The sequence below is a fragment of the Triturus cristatus genome, chromosome 5_2 (assembly GCF_964204655.1).
Source record: "Triturus cristatus chromosome 5_2, aTriCri1.1, whole genome shotgun sequence".
NCBI lineage: Eukaryota > Metazoa > Chordata > Amphibia > Caudata > Salamandridae > Triturus > Triturus cristatus.
The window spans coordinates 373,695,167-373,716,250 of NC_140588.1; the positions used below are offsets into that span (position 1 = coordinate 373,695,167).

General features: G+C 44.3%; 1 protein-coding gene across 1 annotated transcript in view; it reads right to left on the reverse strand.

Moving 5' to 3' along the window:
• Positions 1–21,084, reverse strand: part of CAGE1 (cancer antigen 1) — a 498,804-nt gene that overhangs the window by 281,751 nt on the left and 195,969 nt on the right. Inside the window, exon 4 of the mRNA XM_085606352.1 lies at positions 7,918–8,067. Within this exon, the coding sequence (XP_085462478.1) occupies positions 7,918–8,067 (150 nt within the window). The remainder of the gene's footprint in view (positions 1–7,917; positions 8,068–21,084) is intronic.

A 21,084-nucleotide genomic window follows, 5' to 3' on the forward strand; every position in this document is an offset into this window, starting at 1 on the left:
AGCAGTCCACAGCTGTGCAGGGTCCCGGTAGCTTGCAATGAGGAGAAGCGGCTGTCACATGCATGCCAGGTCACAAGGCTGCCTTCCTCAAGCACCTCTCTCCCCCGGGGCCAGGCTCGCAGCCTGTACAGTGCCAGCATCAAAGATTATTCCAGGTCCAGCCAGTCCTCTACCAGGACGGGCATCCAGGGCTGTAACAGATGCTCAGGCTGGCCTGCCGCCATCTTATGAGCCATCTTTGCGATGGGGCGCCCTCACAAGCCTGCCAAACCACTCAGTGGATGCCCCCTGATTCTTTGGAGCTTGTGGATGCCCCCTGATTCTGTGGAGCTTGGTACACCTCTACAGGTGCACAGGGCATCTCCAGGCTCTGTATTGGCATGGGGAGTGGAGACAGCTTGCAGAGCTCCTCTAGCTGGCAGCCATCTTGGCATGCGGCAAGTCACGCCCCCTTCTACCAGTGATTTCTCCGAAACCCCTGTAACTGAACTCCATGACCCCTCCGGCTTCCTTGTGCAATCTCAACAGGAGATTCTATTGGATTCCTGACATTACTATGAACCCCTCTATGCCAATACTTCCACTCAAATTCTGGCCTACTTAGCCAATATCTCCCTCCCTGATATCAACTGCCAGGAAATGGAGTAGTTAGAGGCCACTATTACTTCTCAAACAATAAACGTGGAAATCTGTGATCTTCCTGCTGGTAAATGACCTGGATGGATCGCTTACCAAAAGACCTTTTATAAGGACTTTGTGGACATTTTGGCTCTCAAGCTACCAGAGCTCTATGACACTTCTCTTGAAGAAGGTTACATCCCATTATCTCAAAACAGGGTTTATTTTTCCCTTTGCTGAAACAAGGGCGTCCATCCAATGATTTCTCTTATAAACCCTTCTACACTTATCCTCCCTCTCCTGCCCAGTCTCATTCACCCAGACCAGAACAGCTCCATACCCTGCAGGAACACCTCCCAAAATGTCAGTCATCTATACAGGGTGCCAGAGGCTGCCCCTCTTTCCTTCCTGTGGTTTGTGGCTCTCAGCATAGATCTCAAAAAAGCATGTGACACCCTTTGCTGGGAATATTTATTTCAGGTACTGAGAGAGTTTGGATTTTGTCCCTGCTTTATCTGTTCAATACAAACCTTATTCTTCAATACCACTGCTCACATTAGATTAGCCAAGTCCTCTCTCCCCTCATCTTTCTGCTCTGATGTTGGAGCAGTTGGCAGGCAAACATGGAATGTTGGACTTGTTCTGGGAAATCCCTTTTCTTAACAAGGTCCACTCAATAACATTTTATACTGACAACTTCTTTCTTTATTTAAAGGATTGTCTAGCCCTCGCTTCTGATATATTGCAAATACTCACTGACTCTGCGGCAGTGTCCAGACTTCGAGTTAAATGGACCAAATCAAGTGCTTTCCCGCTGTCTCCCAATCTTCCGTCCACTCTTCTTAATCTAGATAGCAACCCTTTACGCTGGGCTGGGATGGCACCGCATTCTGCTATTTGGTTATTAGACTGTACCACTTTGATCAGGATCTCCTTCAGAGCAACTTGTCTAGGACTTTGTCTTTCGTCTCTTTCTAGACTGGATTTTGGAAAACACTCCCACTGGCACCAATTGGCCGTATAGCGATTTTCGAAAATAGTGGCCCTTCTCTGGTTACTCCATTATTTTTCCAATCTACCGCTCATCTTGCCCCCTTCCTTTTTCTGTGACCTGAATAAACTCCGTAGAGAAGTGATCTGTGGTACAGGCAGGCAGAGGGTGGCTCTTGAAATATTCCCTGCTCACAAGGGTAGCTTAGGACACCACATCTGGAGCTTTACTACCTTGCAGCCCAACTACAGTGGTTGAGCAGGTGGCTCTCAGGCCTCTTACTTGCAAAGACATCTGTCCTTATGCCACTGCTAACAGTTTGAGACATTACTACTCTCAAGTTCCAGATGACCCCACTCCCATTCTCTGCTCCTCAGGGTGGCTCTTCGCTGTTACTTATTGGCTTTGCGCCTGACCAAGGGTCTCGCCCCATAAGCAGAGGCAATTCAGTTGCTGGCCCACTTGCCTCTACATCACTAATTCACTGGCATGACTCTAATCTCCTGATGGTGGGTGACCTATTTGTGGATGACCAGTTACTCCCTTTACCTGAACTCATTGACACCTACAAGCTTCATTGGGGGCAATTCTCACACTACAATACCCTATATCGCACACTGCAGTGACTTTGTCACATCATGGGCTCAACCTTAACCCCGTCTGTTCACCCAAGCCTTTCATACTATAGGTCTGGGACGCAGACACATAGTATAGCGAGCTCTTCTGCCCTCTTTTCTGTGCCCCCTACACTGGAACACCTCAGAGAGCAGTGGGAGGACAAGGCTGGTAGAGTCTTCCATGATAAGGAAGGGTCCCTCACCCTTAAGATTTCCCATCTCATTCCTGGCAATGCCAAATTTACATTAATACAGTACTATGTGCTTCACAGAGCTTATCTAACTCCACTCACTATAACCAAATACTTTAACAAGCATGTTCAACTGACAACGCAGGTTTCATGCATACACTGTGGAGCTGCTCCCTCCTCTCAGACCCTTCTGGACCGATGTTACAAATCTACTTACTTCTGCCATGAGCACCCAATTCCCTCAGACTGGCTTTCCATAGCGTTAGGCTTATACAAGAGGTCCAAGATAGACTGTGCTGCCTCCCGCTAAGCCAATGTAGCCCCCCTGCTAGCGAAATTAGTGATAACCTTGGAAATGAAGTACAAGTTCCCCCATTCTGCCACATCTTGGTTCCAAACTTTCGTTAAATGGGACAATGCAGAGAGTTGTGCACTGTGGAGAGAGGAGGCTAGGGACCTCTGTAAATGCCCTTTGGCTACATGTTGGAACTAGAAAAAGTAACAATATATCCTTTGGTTGGCAGATACTGAGAGAACTCTTGCTCATTCACTCACCTAGATCACACAAATTCCATCATGGGGAATATAGTAACAATTGAAAAAGCAGTGTGCCATTCCAAAAGAGAAGTATTGAAAATATTATGTATCAATTTATTAAAAACATGTAAAATAATTGTGGCAAATTAAAAACCAGTGAATCATACATAGTATATATTGTTCAAAATCTAAAAACATAACACCATTAATAAATTAATACAGACTCAATAACAAAGACAATACAGACAGACAAGAGTATTAAAAGACACTACACTTTATCATAAAGGGACCATATCCGTGTGAAGTATTGTTGGGGCTGGACCCTGATGTACCAAAGACAATTAATATCTAGTGTGGCAGCCCACTGCACGGATTATACATCCGTGGTAACCATAATCTGTGCAGTGGGCTGCCACACTAGATATTGATTGTCTCTCATACATCAGATTCCAGCCCCAACATTACTTCACGCAGATATGGTCCCTTTAGTACAAATTGTAGTGTCTTTTAATACTCTCGTCTGTATTGTCTTTGTTATTGTTATTGAGTCTGTCTATTTGTTTATTCATGGTGTGATGTCTTTTAATTTTGAACAATATATACTATGTATCTTTAACAGTTTTTTTATTTGCCACAATTGTTAGGCATGTTTTTAATAAAATGATACATAATAGTTTCAATACTTCTCTTGTGGCTGGCACACTGCTTTTTCAATTGTTACTGTATCCCCCATGATGGAATGTGTGTGACCTAGGTGAGTGAATGAGTAAGAGTGCTCTCAGTATTTGACAACCAAAAGATATATTGTTACTTTGTCTAGATTGTACTCTAGTCCTTTGGTTTCACAAAGGGCCCTCTCAATTTTTGTAAGAGATACATGTTGGAACTCCCTTCCCCAACATCTAAAGTGGTTCATTAACAAAATCTCTCTTCTCTGACATCACTCTGTCCCCATCACTTGCTCTCTGATGCCCTTATAAATACTGATCTACACTTATCTGTGGTTGAATTACCATGCAGCAGGCCAGTAGATACCTGCGCTTCGCTTCCTCTGCAACTAATTCTATTGCCCCTTCCATGCCCCTTGCCTGTCAACCCTGCCCCCAACCTCCTGGGTCTAAATGAGACCTCTTCATCCCCTCTCCCATTAACTTTCTCTATCTCAACTCCCCTCCGATAAAATTTCCCTCAGTTACTGATTTGGTTTTAATAATGGTTATTATTGTTTGGTATGTGGTATAATGTCTCAAATAGTTCATTGAAAGTACATCACAACGGCTCAGTCATGTTGCTCCTTATCTTACTATTATCTTACTTTGAAGACATCAACATCATTCAATAAATACGTTTTATTTAAATGAACAAAAAAAACAAAACCATTTCGGAGTTGACTTCAGGGCCAAAGATGTTGTTTTGGAACATTGGGACTGAGAAGGCATGGACTAGCTTGAGCCTACGTGACCTTAGCTCAAGGCTTCTCCAGAGCTGAGATTGGCTGTCGGTGTCAAATGGGGTCAGAAACAGTGGACAAGACTGTTGAGGCTCTTTGGGATAGTCTCAGGGCTCGAAGCTTTGCCTGGCTCTCTCAAGACTGGTGCTTGTCCTGGCTTTGAGACTCCTGTCGTACCCCTAGGATGGTGTCTGAGGTATAAGTTTCTTCAGTGCAGTCTGTGTCCTTGGTGCAGGTTTCATGGAACTCCTGTACACTGCTGCCCTACATAATAGGAAAACTCTGAGTAGGGGGTTTCTGGACTCTGATCCAGTTGGCCATTTCAGATATCAGATGGAGCTTTCCCTTCTGAGTAGATTACCTCAATGTCCTCTGGTTCAAATATTGCAGATGACCCTGTAACGCCCTGGCATTGCATTTTGTTATGCACTCACTTACATTCCCTTCTTCATCCAATTGTCCTTATGTTTTTACAGGCCTTACAGGTCTAACAGCTTGATTCTTCATCAGCACTAGGCAAGCTAAGATTGCAAACCCAACGAGTGCCCAACCATTAATGGGTGCACTGGGTGTACTTGGGGCAAATCTGGTTGCTATATCCTGCAGACATGCATGAAAGTCTGTTAGAGACACTGATTGCTCACCCTCTGAAGACAGGATAAGCTGGGTGTCGTCTGCATAATTCACTAAGTTAACATTATGAGATCTAATGATGGCAGGTAGAGGGCTCATATAAATGTTAAATATGATGGGGCTAATTGCCGATTCTTGTTGTCACGAGAACTTTTACTGCACTGCAACCAATGTCGCTATCATTCTCTGCTCCTCTATAAGATTCCCTTTTACATTCACTGTTGCTTCTGTCCATTCACTGGTGCTTCTGTCCAGTTACCCTCCTGCTGCTGCTATGGAGTGCTACTGTTCTTCCAGTGTGTCCTGGTACTCTATGATCCTCACCTATTCATAGCTCTAAGCCATCTCATCAATTCGAACCTGGCGCATTGAGTACCAATCCAAACTGCTATGGGCGCTCTCCGACCCTCCTGCAGTCATCCTGGGCACTTTTGCTGCATATCAACTGCCTCGGTACTCATTTCTTAGTTGACCCAGGCACACCGTTTTATTGCCCAATCTAGCCCTCGCTAATAAGTTCCACTCATAGTCGTTGATTGTCACTCATAATGACACTGAAATAATGGAAATGTTACATATAAGCAATATGAAACCTTGGCAGCTGTGTAGATGCTGACTATGCAGGGACATCTAGTAATGACCAGAGGTACTGCACCCTCACACATCTAACAGGGATATCCAACCACAGCCTGTAGTACTCATTCCCCAAACAAAATGAGTAGATGAAGAAATCATTGCTGTCGGAGGTGAGGGACAGTTGTTAATTTTTGCATTCTCCGTTCATGAGAGGATGTGGTCTCACGGCCAGAGCTGCTGACCTTGGAGCGGAGAACCAGGTTCGAGCCCCGGCGTCAGCTCAGCAATCTGTAGTGCCCGTAAAACACTCCAATATCTCCGGGTCGAGTTCGCGCTCTGCGAATCTGCAAACAAATATATAATATTATACTGTAGTTTGGAAACTTGAGGTTCGTGGTAGGGTCGCACCACCCACGAAGCCACAAAGTACAAATAAATTGACATAATTTTCAACAGCTGGAGGATTGCGCTTAAAACTCATTTGACCCTCGGAACAAGAATTAATCCTTTTTGCAGCGACATGTTTTATAGCAATTTGAAAAGAGAGGAGCAGCATTTTATGCAGCTAATTAATAAAGAGAGCTAAGTCCCATTACAAGACAGTAGTACAGGAAATGGCGTCTGCAGGAAGCCCAATACTCGTGGAAAATTTGCATTCCCACAATCCTTTGCTACATAGGAGCCACGGTTTCCTTTTTGCATGAAAAATTACATTCTTTAAGAGTATATATCGTGTGATAATTTTGTTTTCAGCTTTATTATTTATATTTGAGAACGTTTAAGGTGCATTTATACCCCCGTAACATTGGTGTGATCGAAGTTTTATTTTTAAGTTTCTTGTACCATTAAAGACAACCTTTTTTCTTCCTTTGTTCACTGTACTTAGTGTGATAGTGAACGGGGAGATGCTGTGTTAACATTTTGGAGGATTTCTGTGGGGATCCGATAATCAACTCGCTCGCTGCCTTCCATTTAAAGCTGGTCAGGAAGAGAGCACGTCATCAATTGCGTGCCATTCTCATTAGACCGTGTGCTCCCCCTTTCATTCTGAGAAGCTGTGACCTTCACTGAGAGCAAACCGTCAGGGCCAGAAGAAAGTGTGGTGTGTGTGGGAGTAAAGGGGCCAGTAGCCTTTGAAGGATACAAATGACGACATGGTCGTCAGGAGGAGGGACTAACAAGCCTTAAACCAATCGGAAGGCAGCATTTAAGACCTGAGCCAATGAAAAAGATGGCCGAAGAGTGGGCGGAGCTTCCATGAAGCTTCCACGCTACAGTGTATACTGCATGTCTCGAAGAGACAGCGAAAGCGCTGCCTAAGCGAGACCTAAAAATAAAAAAACCTAGGGAATAAAAGATTACAGAGGAATGGAGGCTAAGCTATTGATGGGCAAAGGAGGCAGCCAGCACCATGGAGTTGGGCTGCAAAGCCAATCCCATATTTTCTTCTGGTTTATGATCTTCCTCCACTGGTAGGGATCCTAGCTAGATTGTTTCTAACAAGGTCAGTCTAACTTCATCAGTTTTGCTATATTTTACTTTGTTATGTATGGCTCTCATGGAGAGCCTCTATAGTTTATTTCAGTTTCAGAATCTCAAAACCCACTGCCATGACATAGCAAAAGTTGATTACAAAACTGGTTACCCATGGTTGTGATGTCATAAATGCATTACAGGCCTCCTTTGAATGAAAGCAGAAAGCACAGCAGCAGGAGTAGGAAGGGAGGCAGGAAAGGTGGTGGGTGTTGCTCAAGGATGGTAGATAAGACTTGTTTTTTAACCTGTGGGACAGGGATACTTAACAGAGGCCATGTTATGTATGGCTTCCCTATTACTCCTCTGTCACAGTGAAGCAGTTGAAAACAGGATTGGATGATTTTGGGGGCCATACAGAACATAAAATTATAGATGGGTAAAAAGTGAATTACCGGGGATGTTTTTCATTTTACGGTTCTGGGTGATATCACACACAACTCGAGCTTCGCTCTCGTTGTCTATTTCATGTGACTCAGAACCCCTCTGTGAAAAACATCCCATAATTCACTGTTATTCATCTACAGCTCTATATATAAAGGATCGTTTATTTAATCCCAAAAATATGAAAATTCTGCTTTTTCGATAGGCATGAATGCTTTGTAAAATAAAATGTAAACAATTATAATTTCTCAAATACCATGATTCTGTACCAAAGTGGAGATGTTTAATGTTTCTGAATATCAAATGAAAAGCTGAGATGGAAAAATACATGCCTGTACTTAAATAAATTCATTATGATTCAGTAGCAGATAAAAAGAAATAGGTTACCTGGCAGAAAAGAATCCCCTCTGTCAGCGCTAGAAGATTGTTAATTTTAGAAAGAAGCTGTGTAGCTCTCTGCACACATGTGGAATTAAAGCAGTCAGCTTCATACGGAGGAACTCTCATTGATAAATCCGAATGCATTGACCTCATATCCTGCAGAATGAAACATACTGAGATTTATGAAATTGCTGTTTAATTAGCTTTAAATCTCAGACAAATCAAAACTTCCAATTATGTAGTTATCATTTCTATATGTTTCTTACACACAGTTTTGTAAAAAGGAAATAAAATGGCTGGCAAAACTGGAATCTTATTAAAATTGATCTAAAATAACACACAAACCAATATAAAGGAAGGCTGGATTGGCGAGTCACTGAGACCACATTGGATAACTGCATGCACGGAGATAAGTATTTGTATCTCTTTTTATTTAATATTGCAAGTGCACACACGCCGAACCTTCAGAGCCGCTAAAACAAATAATAAAAAACAAAATGACAAGAGAAAGAAATACAAAAGATAAGACAACCATACCATGTGGAAAAAACTGCAGGAATAGCGTGGTGCCACAGAATATTATTGCTTAAATAAGTAAGTCTTATCCCTTTGAAAAGGGAGCAATTGGAAGATTATCCGAATTTCATCCAGAGTTTATTCCATTCTCTGGCGACATTTACAAATAAAGATCTGTCCCTTAAGTCTTGGTGTGGGCCCCGGGATGCAAGTGTCCACAGCTCTCTTGATCGCAGGGTCTGCACAGCCTGTCGTTTAGAAACTGCAGAGCTGCGCCATGGAGGAAGCGCTCATCACCAGGGCCTTAACTAAAGCTCTCTTCCTTGCCAGCAGCCGATCCAGCTGGCTCAAGATCAGGGAAAATGGGCTGGAACCTGGGGCTGCCTGAAACTAACCAGACAACTGTGTTCTGCAGCCATTAAGCGCCTTATCTGATATCCCCAAATAAATGACTTTAGAGTAGTTGAGTTTTGACAAGACTAATGCTTGCATTACCAGCACAAAAGCGAGTGTTTGCTTAACCAGCTTTGACTGCCAGAAAGAGGTGCTGCCCACTTGTGTTAGCAGATGTTCTAGATTTAGCTGTGTGTCCATACTGAAGACCAGGGTGTGTACCCTCCTAGTCGGGAGGGGGCAGTGATTCACACCAATCCCTGCTAGACCGAGGGATCTAGTGTGGTGATGTTATTGCCAGTGATCACCAATTCAGTTTTAGCTGGGTTCTATTTTTGGACGTTGGCAGACATCCAGCTCTGAATCCCTGCCAGGATGCACCCTAATTTGGATGGTGGAATAGAGCTGTCAGGGTGGAGTTGTTTCTCTGCAGATTAAATATAAATGAAATACAAGTTGTGTGTCATTTGCATACATGTAAAATAGTACCCCTGTTTTCCAAGCAGCTCTGCCAAGTGTACCATGTGGATATTAAACAAGAGCAGTGACAGAATGGACTACTCGAGGATCCTGCATGTGGGGACTCTAGGTTCCACTGTAAAAGGTTGCATGAACAGGGCATTCGTTCATCCCTCAAAGAATCGCATCTCAGTTTCTTTAGCCTCTGTACCAGTATAGCATGGTCAGTGGGGCCAAATGCAGCTGGCAGGTCCAAAAGGACCAGGGTGGCAGTGTCCCCTTTGTCCACCATAAACTGTAAGTCATTGAGAACTGAGAGGATCACCAGCTCACTACTTTTACTGATCCTGAAACCAGCTTATAAGGGATGTAGTAGGTTACTGGTCTTGACAAATGTTTGTAGCAGATTAAATAAGACACCAGACACTTCTGTAAGTAGAAGGGGTTTCTTCCACTTCAAAGTGGGCACCAGGTGTGAAAAGGAGAGCCTCAGACCCACTTTTCTGTACACTTCTGAACCTGTGGAAGACTCAGAAGAAGAGATGGCTCTGCTTCTCTGCTTCAAAAAGGTCTGCCCTGCTCTCTGGCTACTCTGCTGCCCTGCTGCCTGATGAGAAGGACTGGCTTTGCATCTTGTACCCAGGACGACCAGAGTGACTCACAGAGCTAGTTTTCTTGTCTACTGATCAGAGCCTCAGTGACAGAAAAGGCTCCATCCATCTTGACCCCTGCACTTTACCTGCTGTGAGTCCTAATCCCCCCAAGTGGTGCCCCTCCAGTCCTGGACCCTTGGAAGTGGGGCTGAAGGTGCTCTTCCAACCCAGCTGTGGACTCTACTGGTTCTGAAACCAATGCAGCACAACGCAAACTCAACTCAGCTCTTCATAGCACCTTAGTTGAACCGACACAGCCAAGACACAAGCCTTCTGATCGGAACTGCCACTGCGTGATGCATCCATGATGCATACCTTCTCATTGGAACCAATGCAGTGCAACACAGCCATATCACAGCCTTTGTAGATCATTGGAACCTCTGACGTGTGAAGCATCTTTAATGTGGATGTAAAATTGTGCTTTGGGACCGTCGCTGCATGGATCAATGCTCCACAACCATGATCTAAGGTACATTTCTCAGCGGGGCTAACTTGGTCCCTGTATCCGGCCCGCGCTCCATCACGTCTGCCTGAACTTGTGACTTTATCCCAGTCCAGCGCGACCAGATGACCACAGTTGGCACTTTGTGCTTTTAAGCACTATTTTAACATAAACCTTTAAATGTGCATATATCCGGTTCTACTGATTCTTAGTTTCTCTGCCGGCGAAAGCAGCACGCATGCGCTGCTCTTGTCATACGAGAGCTTCTTGGTATCAATACAGATTCCAAAGCTCTCGGAGGCGGCGTTGAAGCCCCGCCCATCTTCCTCATTCGCTGGCGTTATCTTCCATGCAAAACGCTGGCTTCTGATTGTAAAGGAGGCTTCTTAGTCCCTCCTTGTTGCCGCCTTGTCTCCTTTTGGCCCCACCCACCGGGATTTTATCTTTTACTGACGGCATGATACTGTGGCCTTTAACTACTGGGTAAGCACTATTTGTTTTCCCTTCCCTCTGTCTCTCTCCCCGAGCAGACCCTTCCCTCTGTCTCTCTCAGAGACACAGCTGCTTGCTCGTTTCAGTTTTGCGAGGCAATATCTTCCCGTTCCTCTAACCCCCCCAGTCCGATGCCTTCTCGCTTGCCCGCTGCCCCCCCTTCCCATTTGTTTGTCAGTCCTGCTCCTTCATCTGCACAAGACCCGCCTTCACCACTTTCAGGCTTGTGACCTGGCCATTGCTTACTAGTTTCAGTTTCGCGTTTTGCGCGAGGCAATTTCTTCCCGTTGGAGCTTGTTTTACTTCTTCTCTGTGTTACTTTTGTTATCAGATTGGTGTCTGTGGTTGAATTGCCTTTCCGCGTGTGCTGTGGTCATCTTCCATGCGAAACGCTGGCTTCTGATTGTAAAGGAGGCTTCTTAGTCCCTCCTTGTTGCCGCCTTGTCTCCTTTTGGCCCCGCCCACCGGGATTTGATCTTTTACTGGCGGCATGATACTGTGGCCTTTAATTACTGGGTAAGCACTATTTGTTTCCCCTTCTCTCTGTCTCTCTCCTCGAGCAGACCCTTCCCTCTGTCTCTCTCAGAGACACAGCTGCTAGCTCGTTTCAGTTTTGTGAGGCAATTTCTTCCTGTTTTTCTAATCCCCCCCAGTCCGATGCCTTCTCGCTCGCCCGCTGCCCCCCCTTCCCGTTTGTTTGTCAGTCCTGCTCCTTCATCTACACAAGACCCGCCTTCACCACTTTCAGGCTCGTGACCTGGCCATTGCTTGCTGGTTTCAGTTTCGCGTTTTGCGCGAAGCAATTTCTTCCCATTGGAGCTTGTTTTTCATCTTCTGTGTGTTATTTTTGCTATCAGATTGGCGTCCGTAGTTGAATTGCCTTTCAGCGTGTGCTGTGGTCACATACATGTGCGTGCGTATTTCACCTTTGACATCTTCTGCCTTGTGCCATCCGTGGTCATGTCGTGGTGCAGCCCTGGCTTGTCAGGAGGAAGAGGCGAGCAGGAGGGTGGCAGAGGGCAGAAGGATGGTGCTGAGAGGCAGCGAGGTGGGGAGCAGAGGGATGGGGACAGGCGGAGCGTGGGATGCGCAGGATCGATGGCAGTAGGGTAGTGGGTCGGGAGAGGGCGGCAGTGTTGAATGTAGACCACGAGGGTGAAGGGATTAGAGAGTGAGACGGAGAGCAGGGTTCATTATTGTATGTGTGAAGTTTGTTGCTGCATTGTAGTTTACCCAGTTGCTGCATTACATTAACTTACAAGTAAGTGATGCCTTGCATTTAAGTGCTTGAGAATTAGAGCTAGGGCGTTAATGCATTACAGCATGTCTATTAACGCACACAAACTTTACTACACTACCTTACTAGAGTAATGTGTCAATAATTATTTTGTACCTTCAGCTATTTAGAGGGCGACTAACCAGCATTGGCTAGTTTTAGGTGTTAATGTACTAAGTACCGTGGTAGCTGCAAACTGCTGCAGAATAAAAGGAAAATGCTTGGTAAAAATAAAACAGTAATGAAGGGGTTTCTAGCTGAAAGTGAATGCCATTTTCAGTATACTGCAATAGCCATTCATAGCTGGTACAGCACAGCGCCACCCGTAGCTTGTTGCTCGACCCATTCACTATTCTTTACAAGCTACTCCAGTCACATAGCATTGTTATATAATATATAACATTCTGTGATTCCACTCTCTCTTGACAATATTCATGGTCTGAGAGGGCCTGGGGGTATGTTATTCGATTGGAGGGTATTCCTACAGGGAAACACGCGTTCCAATGTGATAAATGATGCTCTCTGTGTCCCCTACTCACTGGTAGTGTCATTTCCAAATGACATTTTAGACCATGTAATTAATATCCCAATGACCAAAGCCCACTTTTTGGGCAGTGGACCCATCCGTACACCTCTGCCGTTCCAGTGCACCTTGGTGCTTTCGACATAGGGGGCCTCATTTATGAAAAGTGATGCATCGCTGCGTGAAAACAGCGATGCATCACTTTTCATTGCGCCCTCCTTGCTACACCAATGATGCTTCATATTTACAGTATGACGCATCATGTCGCAAGGAGTTACAGATACGTCAGTATTTCTGACGTATCTGTAGGTGCAAAAATGACTCACTGCTGGAGTGTGTCACAAAAGGGACGCAACTCCAGTAATGGGTCATTTCACATGGGCAAGTCCCATGTGAAATGTGCCTGCATCAGTCTTACGCCTGCTGTGAAGCAGGCGTAAGATATTGACTCATTTGCATCCTAGAAGTAGCGCAGTGGAATCTCATAGATTTCACTGCGTCACTTCTACGAGGCTTACTTGCGTCAGAATGCCCCCCCCGCATACATCATACCTGGCGCAGGTATAATGTGGTGCAGGGGTTTACAAAGTCACGCATCTACCTAGATGCGTCACTTTGTAAATATGACGCAACATTGCGCATTTTTTACGCCGCTGGTGCATCACAAAAAGTGATGTGCCGGCGGCGCAAATAGTGACGCAAAGGCTCATAAATAAGCCCCTCAGTGTGTATTCAGTTTACGTGAATTTACACAGTATTCCAGAAGAAATGCCAAACTGGTTCCGTTTTCAGGGCAGCTGTACACATGTAGTACAAGCAGCTACGAAAACACGGGGCTCCGAGGCCGTGACGCTCCAGTCCTTTTATAAACTCACAACTGTCCTTCGCCCAAGACCCTAGTTCAACGACCTCGCAAGAAATCTGTGAAACCCGGGCTGATCTACAAGGGGAAACTTTTGCCACACCTACTACAAAGACCAAAAGGTGATCATGCACCCTGGGGCTTATTTATGAGCCCTTGCGTCACTTTTGCGCCGCCGGCGCGTCACCTTTTGTGACGCACCAGTGGCATAAAAAATGCGCAATGTTGCATCATATTTACAAAGTGACGCATCTAGGTAGATGCGTCACTTTGTAAACCCCTGCGTCACATTATACCTGCACCAGGTATAATGTATACGGGGGGGCATTCTGACGCAAGTAAGCCTCGTAGAAGTGACGCAGTGAAATCTATGAGATTTCACTGCACCACTTCTAGGATGCAAATGCGTCAATATCTTACGCCTGCTTCACAGCAGGCGTAAGACTGACGCAGGCACATTTCACATGGGGCTTGCCCATGTGAAATGACCCATTACTGGAGTTGCGTCCCTTTTGTGACACACTCCAGCAATTAGTCATTTTTGCGCATACAGATACGTCAGAAATACTGACGTATCTGTAACTCCTTGCGACATGATGCGTCATACTGTAAATATGACGCATCATTGGTGTCGCAGGAGGGCGCAATGAAAAGTGACGCATCGCTGTTTTCACGCAGCGATGCATCACTTTTCATAAATGATGCCCTGAGTATTTCTTCTACATTCCGAAAAAGACCCGGACCCATGGAATTCACTGACAGCCAAAATAGCAACATCACAAAATAAACTGGGGTGACATAGTGAGCAAAAGAATAATGGATTTAACCCAGATCTCTTGACTAGTGGTGAATGTTTGATTTATTCAGCATTCCATCCATCATTTGTTGTGGCAGCATTTTTCGCCCGAGGTGTGCCAGGTATGCCCAGACATAGGTCCCGTGCTCTCCGTGTCACTGGATTCAAGCTAGCCTGGCTGATAAGGGGTGATACCCTGAAACAGGTCCCAGGATGCTTATTTCCGTTCCAGGGAAGACCTGGTCTGGCAGTTCGGGCTCGACTGTTCCCATAAGGAGCTGAGTCATTACTGATTTGCATATGGCTGGGTCTAAACTGGAGTGGCATGGTGAGCAAAAGAACAATGGATTTAACCCAGATCTCTTGACTGGGGGTGAATGTTTGATTTGTTCCGCATTTCTTCCACAATTTCTGTGTCTTGTTAAAAGCATGGTATTACAACCTGCAGGGATGCCTTGGATTTCTGCTTAATAACCAGAACCCCTACGAACTTGGCTTGTTATGGGAAGTATATTGATTTGATATGTTCTACTCCTAAACCGCAAACAAAAGAACCAAACGTCTCTTGAGCATGGAACCATCAGTTCCCTTTGTGCATAAACTACTTGTTTAAATGTTTTATCACTTTTAGTGACTGTCTTGCCTGTTTCATTTTAACTTTTGTATGGACATATCATACTTGGAACACCTATGAAATTGACTTTATTGCTTCTTTGGATGCACAAGGTCTTGCACCTTACATAGTACAGAGTAGTGCATGAATTGTGATTGAATGCAAAGTCTATGTTTTAGTACTTTATGTATTTTGTACCAATTTTAGATAATTGACACAATATAATTTCACTCATTCACTAATTTCTAGCTACGATGTAAAGCACCATGCCTGTTGTGGAGCATGGCTAAAAAGAAATAGAAAATGCCATATAACGTAGCTGCGGATTAATTGTGAAGGTGCATGCATGAAGCAAGTTTTTTTCTTTTTATTTACCAATCTAAGATAGAATAATAAATAAAAAGAAGTAGCAAAGGCAGTTTTGAAATTTTTTACACAAAAGCCATTTTAAGACAAGCATTGAAAATGCAATAGGTCTCGCCTTTGATTAAGTTAAAGCCATTTGCTTTGCTAATGGTGTTGTATAGCAAAGCAAATAGCTTTAACTTAATGAAAGGCGAGACCTATTGAATTTGTAATGCTTTTTGTTGTTTGGTGTCAACTAATTTATTAACTTTCACTCTATGTTTCTAAACTGGTGTGGGATTTTTCTTGTGTTGTATTTTCATTGTCTTACTGTTTGTGTGCTGCATAAATTCTTTACACTTTGAGTAGAGGGTTTAGCACATGTTAATTTTAGGTTTGCTTGTGTTTCACCCTGACTGGAATTGTGGTTGCTGCTTGAGTAGGGGTTCACCCCCTCTTAACCAGTAACCCAACATTGTACATTGGTGTTCAGTGGGGGGATTCAGTACTTGTGCCTGTGCAGTGTCCTACAGTAACTTGGTGTAACACTAGAATCCCAGATAAATAAGTTGATACCATTTCAAGTTTTTAAAAATTCTTCTTGATTGGTTCTTTTGTTTTTTCCAAATCCACCCTCATTCTACCCATTGTCTGTGTCTGTGGGTATACCTACTAGGGTGGAGTTTGAGCTTGCCAACCTGAAAAGCTACACTGTGGTTGAGCTTAACGAGTTCTGGAAGGAGAGGGGACTCCCAGCTAAGTGGAAAATCAGGAAGCAGGAGCTCCAGAAGGCTCTCAGGGCCCGGGCTGAAGTTCATCAATCGCAGCAGCAGAGGGCAAGGAGAGGGAGAATTATGTGAAGGAGCATGAGGAGGACCTAGCTACAAGTCTTGAGCTGCAGCACTCAGAGGTGGTGGACAACTCAAGCTCAGGAGTAGTTGCCACTGTAAATGAAAAGAACAGTGTGTCTTCCAGTGGTCTTCCCCCAGTTAAGCTGGAGGATAACAAACGCTGAAAGGGAGCTTCCAAGCTGCCGCTTGCCAAATTAAAATTGGAGACAGAGGAGAGACAGTCCAATGCTGAGGCTGAGAGACCTTTCCTGAAAAGAAACAGGCCACAGAGGAAAAACTTACTTTGGAGCAATTGGCTCATGAAAGGAACCTCAGAGACCTGGAACTCAATGCAACGCAAATGGTTTCCAGCCCTAATGGTGGCAGCGATATCACAGTGTCCAATGGAGATAAAAAGGTCCTCATTCCTAAAGACTTGGTGCCTAGCTATGTGGTGGGATATGACATCAACAAGTGATTCCCAGCCTACGAGGTAACTCTAAGGATGCACAGGGTTCTCAGGAGGGGTATTAAGAGTCAAGTCTCTGAACAGGTACCTGGGAATGACCCCAAGACTTAGGTAAATAACTTGTTCATCTGATAGAGACTTCTATGTCTGTTATGTTATGTGAATTTGTAAACTCCGGCATACAGCGAACAGAGTTAAGTAAATAAATAAATAAAACTATTTACATTGCGCGCGCTGCATTGCTGAGTTGGTGTTGCAGCGTGCACAATGTAAATTGTTTCATTTATTCATTTATTTACTTAACTCCGTTCGGCCGTATGCCGGAGTTTACTACCCCCACCTTGCCCCACCCCCGCCCCGCTGCACCGCCCCGCATCACTCCCTCGGCGAGCCGCCACTGGCTTCTGATCTTCTTGATGCAAGGGAGGTGTGCTCTTGCCTGGGATACAGATCAAAGGTGTCTGGACGGCTGGGAAAAGTTGAGGCGATGGTAAGGTGAGATGGACTTGTGTTATGACTTTGTAGGAATGGGTAAGTAGCTTGAACTTGCATCTTTCCTGGACTGGGAGTCAGTGGAGATTGGTAATGTGTGGAGAGATGTGGTTATTTCATGAGGTGTTCAGGATGAGACTGGCTGTGGCATTCTGGGTGGTCTGGAGTCAGCGTAGGACATGGGCTAGGATTCTGATATAGACGGCGTTTCCGTAATCAAGTTTACTTGTGATAAGAGCCTGGGTGACTGTTCTCCGGTGTTCAGTGGGATCCACTTGAAAAACTTGCGTAGCATTTGCAGAATGTAGAAACATAATGAGGAGACGTTGATCTGTCTGCTCATGGAGAGGTTGGTGTCCAGGATGATCCAGAGATTCTTGCCATGGTCTGCTGGGGAGGGGGAGGACCAAGTTTGGAGAGCCACCAAGAGGTGTCCCGGGGAAATGCTTGTTGCAGAAGATTTGGTCTTCCGTTTTGTCTGTGTTGAGCTGGAGGCAGTTGTTTTTCATCCAAGCAGCGAAGTTTTTTCATGCAGTTGGCTAAGTTTGCTTTGGCGGTGCTGGTTGAGTCAGTAAGGGAGAGGATGAGCTGGATGTCACCGGACTAAGGTCGATGGGCAGCCCATGTGCCGTACCTATCCTCACTACCTTCATCATCCACCAGACTATGCATTATGTTTGAAGAAACTGAAACCTCCAAATGTTTTCTCTTTCTTTCCACGTGTAGGAAATACAAACAATTCCCATTACAGATTTAAGGGCAGAACTGCCATGTGGACACATTTTATGTATGCCACATCATGCCATTCCTGCTTCTTGGGCTCATACACTCATTTTGCATTTCTGAACTTGTAGGTTTTGTGTTAGTGTTACAAGCAGATGTTTAAAATTAAAATTCACATTATGCAAAGTACTGCAGGCTAACAAATCAGGACTGCTTGCAAGTATCAACAGAACATGGATCTATTGGCAACTATGCATGTGTATCCCCCAACATACCCTTTATCAGACACATTTTGGTATTCTTCTCCTTGGTGTTATTTAGGTAGCATTATGTACTTACTCTCCATTAACCTAGCTACATATTCTTTTTGCCTCGAGTTGTACAATGTTAGGCATGAGGAAATCATTCAGCATATTTTTAGTTCAGAATTTATAATGTAAAAAACCAAACTACAAATCCCGAAAACTGAAAACTAAGGGCCTGATTTAGGTCTTGGCGGACTGATTACTTTGCCACTAATGGTGATGAGTATCCTGTCCGCCGAAATATAAATCTCATTATACCCTATGGAATTTATATTTTGGCGCACAGGATATTGGTCACTGTGGCAAAAATGATAGCATTCAGCTAGTGACAATGTGCTGAAATGGAACATAGTACTTAACTACTAAAACACCTTCCACGGTTATATCCAGTCTGCCTTCCATTACTTTGCAATCTGCAATTGTTCTCCCTTTTTCTCCTCAGTAGGTGCTGTTACTGTAGCTCCTCTACGTTCATTCTAGTTGTCAATGGGAAACAGCCTTTACAACAAGGTTTTTACCTTGTTGTACCTTTACCATGCATATTTTACTGCACGTGTTTTTAGACGTATATGCTTTTACAACTTATGTCTTTACCACACATTTAAGGTACGTTCGGTGGTGTGGGGTGTCCCCCACAAATACATAGTATCTATCTATCTATCTATCTATCTATCTATCTATCTATCTATCTATCTATCTATCTATCTATCTATCTATCTATCTATCTATCTATCTATCTATCTATCTATCTATCTATCTATCTATCTATCTATCTATCTATCTATCTATCTATCTATCTATCTATCTATCTATCTATCTCTAGCTCTATATTTATATATCTATCTATATCTATCTATCTATCTATCTATCTATCTATCTATCTATCTATCTATCTATCTATCTATCTATCTATCTATCTATCTATCTATCTATCTATCTATATATATATATATATATATATATATATATATATATATATATATATATATATATCCATCTGTGGGCTCGAAGAAGTTGCCAGCTGAACATTTGCGCAACGTAAGGCACTACAAGTCCCATAAGCCCATCCAGGGCGTGCATCCATGCATTTAAGGGGGTGGTGCCTTACGCGCTCTTCTTGAACTGCCAAAGCCTCTGAAGAGAAGTGGGGACACTTCGAAACGCGTCAGGCATCCAGGGCAGTTTGAACAGTGAAAGGAATCGTTGTGGTGGAGGCGTGCTTACCTATGAATGGCTCCTTGTGTGCAGCTGAGGCCCGAGTGCTCCTCGTACGTTGGGTACTTGGTAGCTTTGATTTTTACGCGGCGACCCAGCCGCGGGAGGAGCACCACCCTAGAGAAGTGGGGGCCACGCGGCCTTATCATTGGGCCGATATCGTGGGGCAGCAGCCTACGGATCTTGCACGAACCATGCACAGCGAGGCCCATCTGTGGGCTCGAAGAAGTTGCCAGATGAACATTTGCGCAACGTAAGGCACTACAAGTCCCATAAGCCCATCCAGGGCGTGCATCCATGCATTTAAGGGGGTGGTGCCTTACGCGCTCTTCTTGAACTGCCAAAGCCTCTGAAGAGAAGTGGGGACACTTCGAAACGCGTCAGGCATCCAGGGCAGTTTGAACAGTGAAAGGAATCGTTGTGGTGGAGGCGTGCTTACCTATGAATGGCTCCTTGTGTGCAGCTGAGGCCCGAGTGCTCCTCGTACGTTGGGTACTTGGTAGCTTTGATTTTTACGCGGCGACCCAGCCGCGGGAGGAGCACCACCCTAGAGAAGTGGGGGCCACGCGGCCTTATCATTGGACCGATATCGTGGGGCAGCAGCCTACGGATCTTGCACGAACCATGCACAGCGAGGCCCATCTGTGGGCTCGAAGAAGTTGCCAGCTGAACATTTGCGCAACGTAAGGCACTACAAGTCCCATAAGCCCATCCAGGGCGTGCATCCATGCATTTAAGGGGGTGGTGCCTTACGCGCTCTTCTTGAACTGCCAAAGCCTCTGAAGAGAAGTGGGGACACTTCGAAACGCGTCAGGCATCCAGGGCAGTTTGAACAGTGAAAGGAATCGTTGTGGTGGAGGCGTGCTTACCTATGAATGGCTCCTTGTGTGCAGCTGAGGCCCGAGTGCTCCTCGTACGTTGGGTACTTGGTAGCTTTGATCTATCTATATATATATATATATATATATATATATACATATATATATATCTATTCACTTAAAAAACCATAGGTTTCACACACGTTATAGTTAGGAATTAGCATTTAAAAAACCTTGCAAATTCACTTAAAAAACCATAGGTTTCACACATGTTATAGTTAGCTGGACATTTCACTCGTAAAAAACCATTGAAATTCCCCCGTTATAGTTAGTTCAGCTAACTATAACTCGCGCGCCCACAATCCACTGCTGATGACGTCACATATTACATCACTCATGACATGGTCAGTGACATCACTCATGACATCACTGATGACATCTCAAGTGACATCACTGATGACATCATCCATTGAATATGTGTCTTTCTGGAAAAATTATTATTTTTTATATATGTTATCTAAAGGTTAATGGAAGAATAAATTGGTAAATAAGAGTCTAAATGGATGGTTTTTTGTGTAAAATTAATTGTCTAACTGCCTTCTTAACAGTATCTTAGTGAATACAAGTATTAGTGAGTAATGTTTAAATATTTAAATATCTGTATCATTGTCTCACTTTGTGTATAAGTGGCTGCATGAGTTGGTGAGTAGCTACATGAGTGTGTATATGGGTTATTAGTTCATTTTTAGAGTATCAGTATGAGTGTCTGTATGGTTCAGTGGGGGATGTTACTTAGCGTATAGATGCCTGAATGAGTGACTCACTGTTTGTATGTGTTTTGAAGACAGTATGTGAGCAGGACAGTATGGGTGGATGAGTGTGTATATGGGTGAGTAAGAGAGTAAATGACTGTCTCAATAGTGTCTTTATGAGTAAGTCCATATGTTTTAA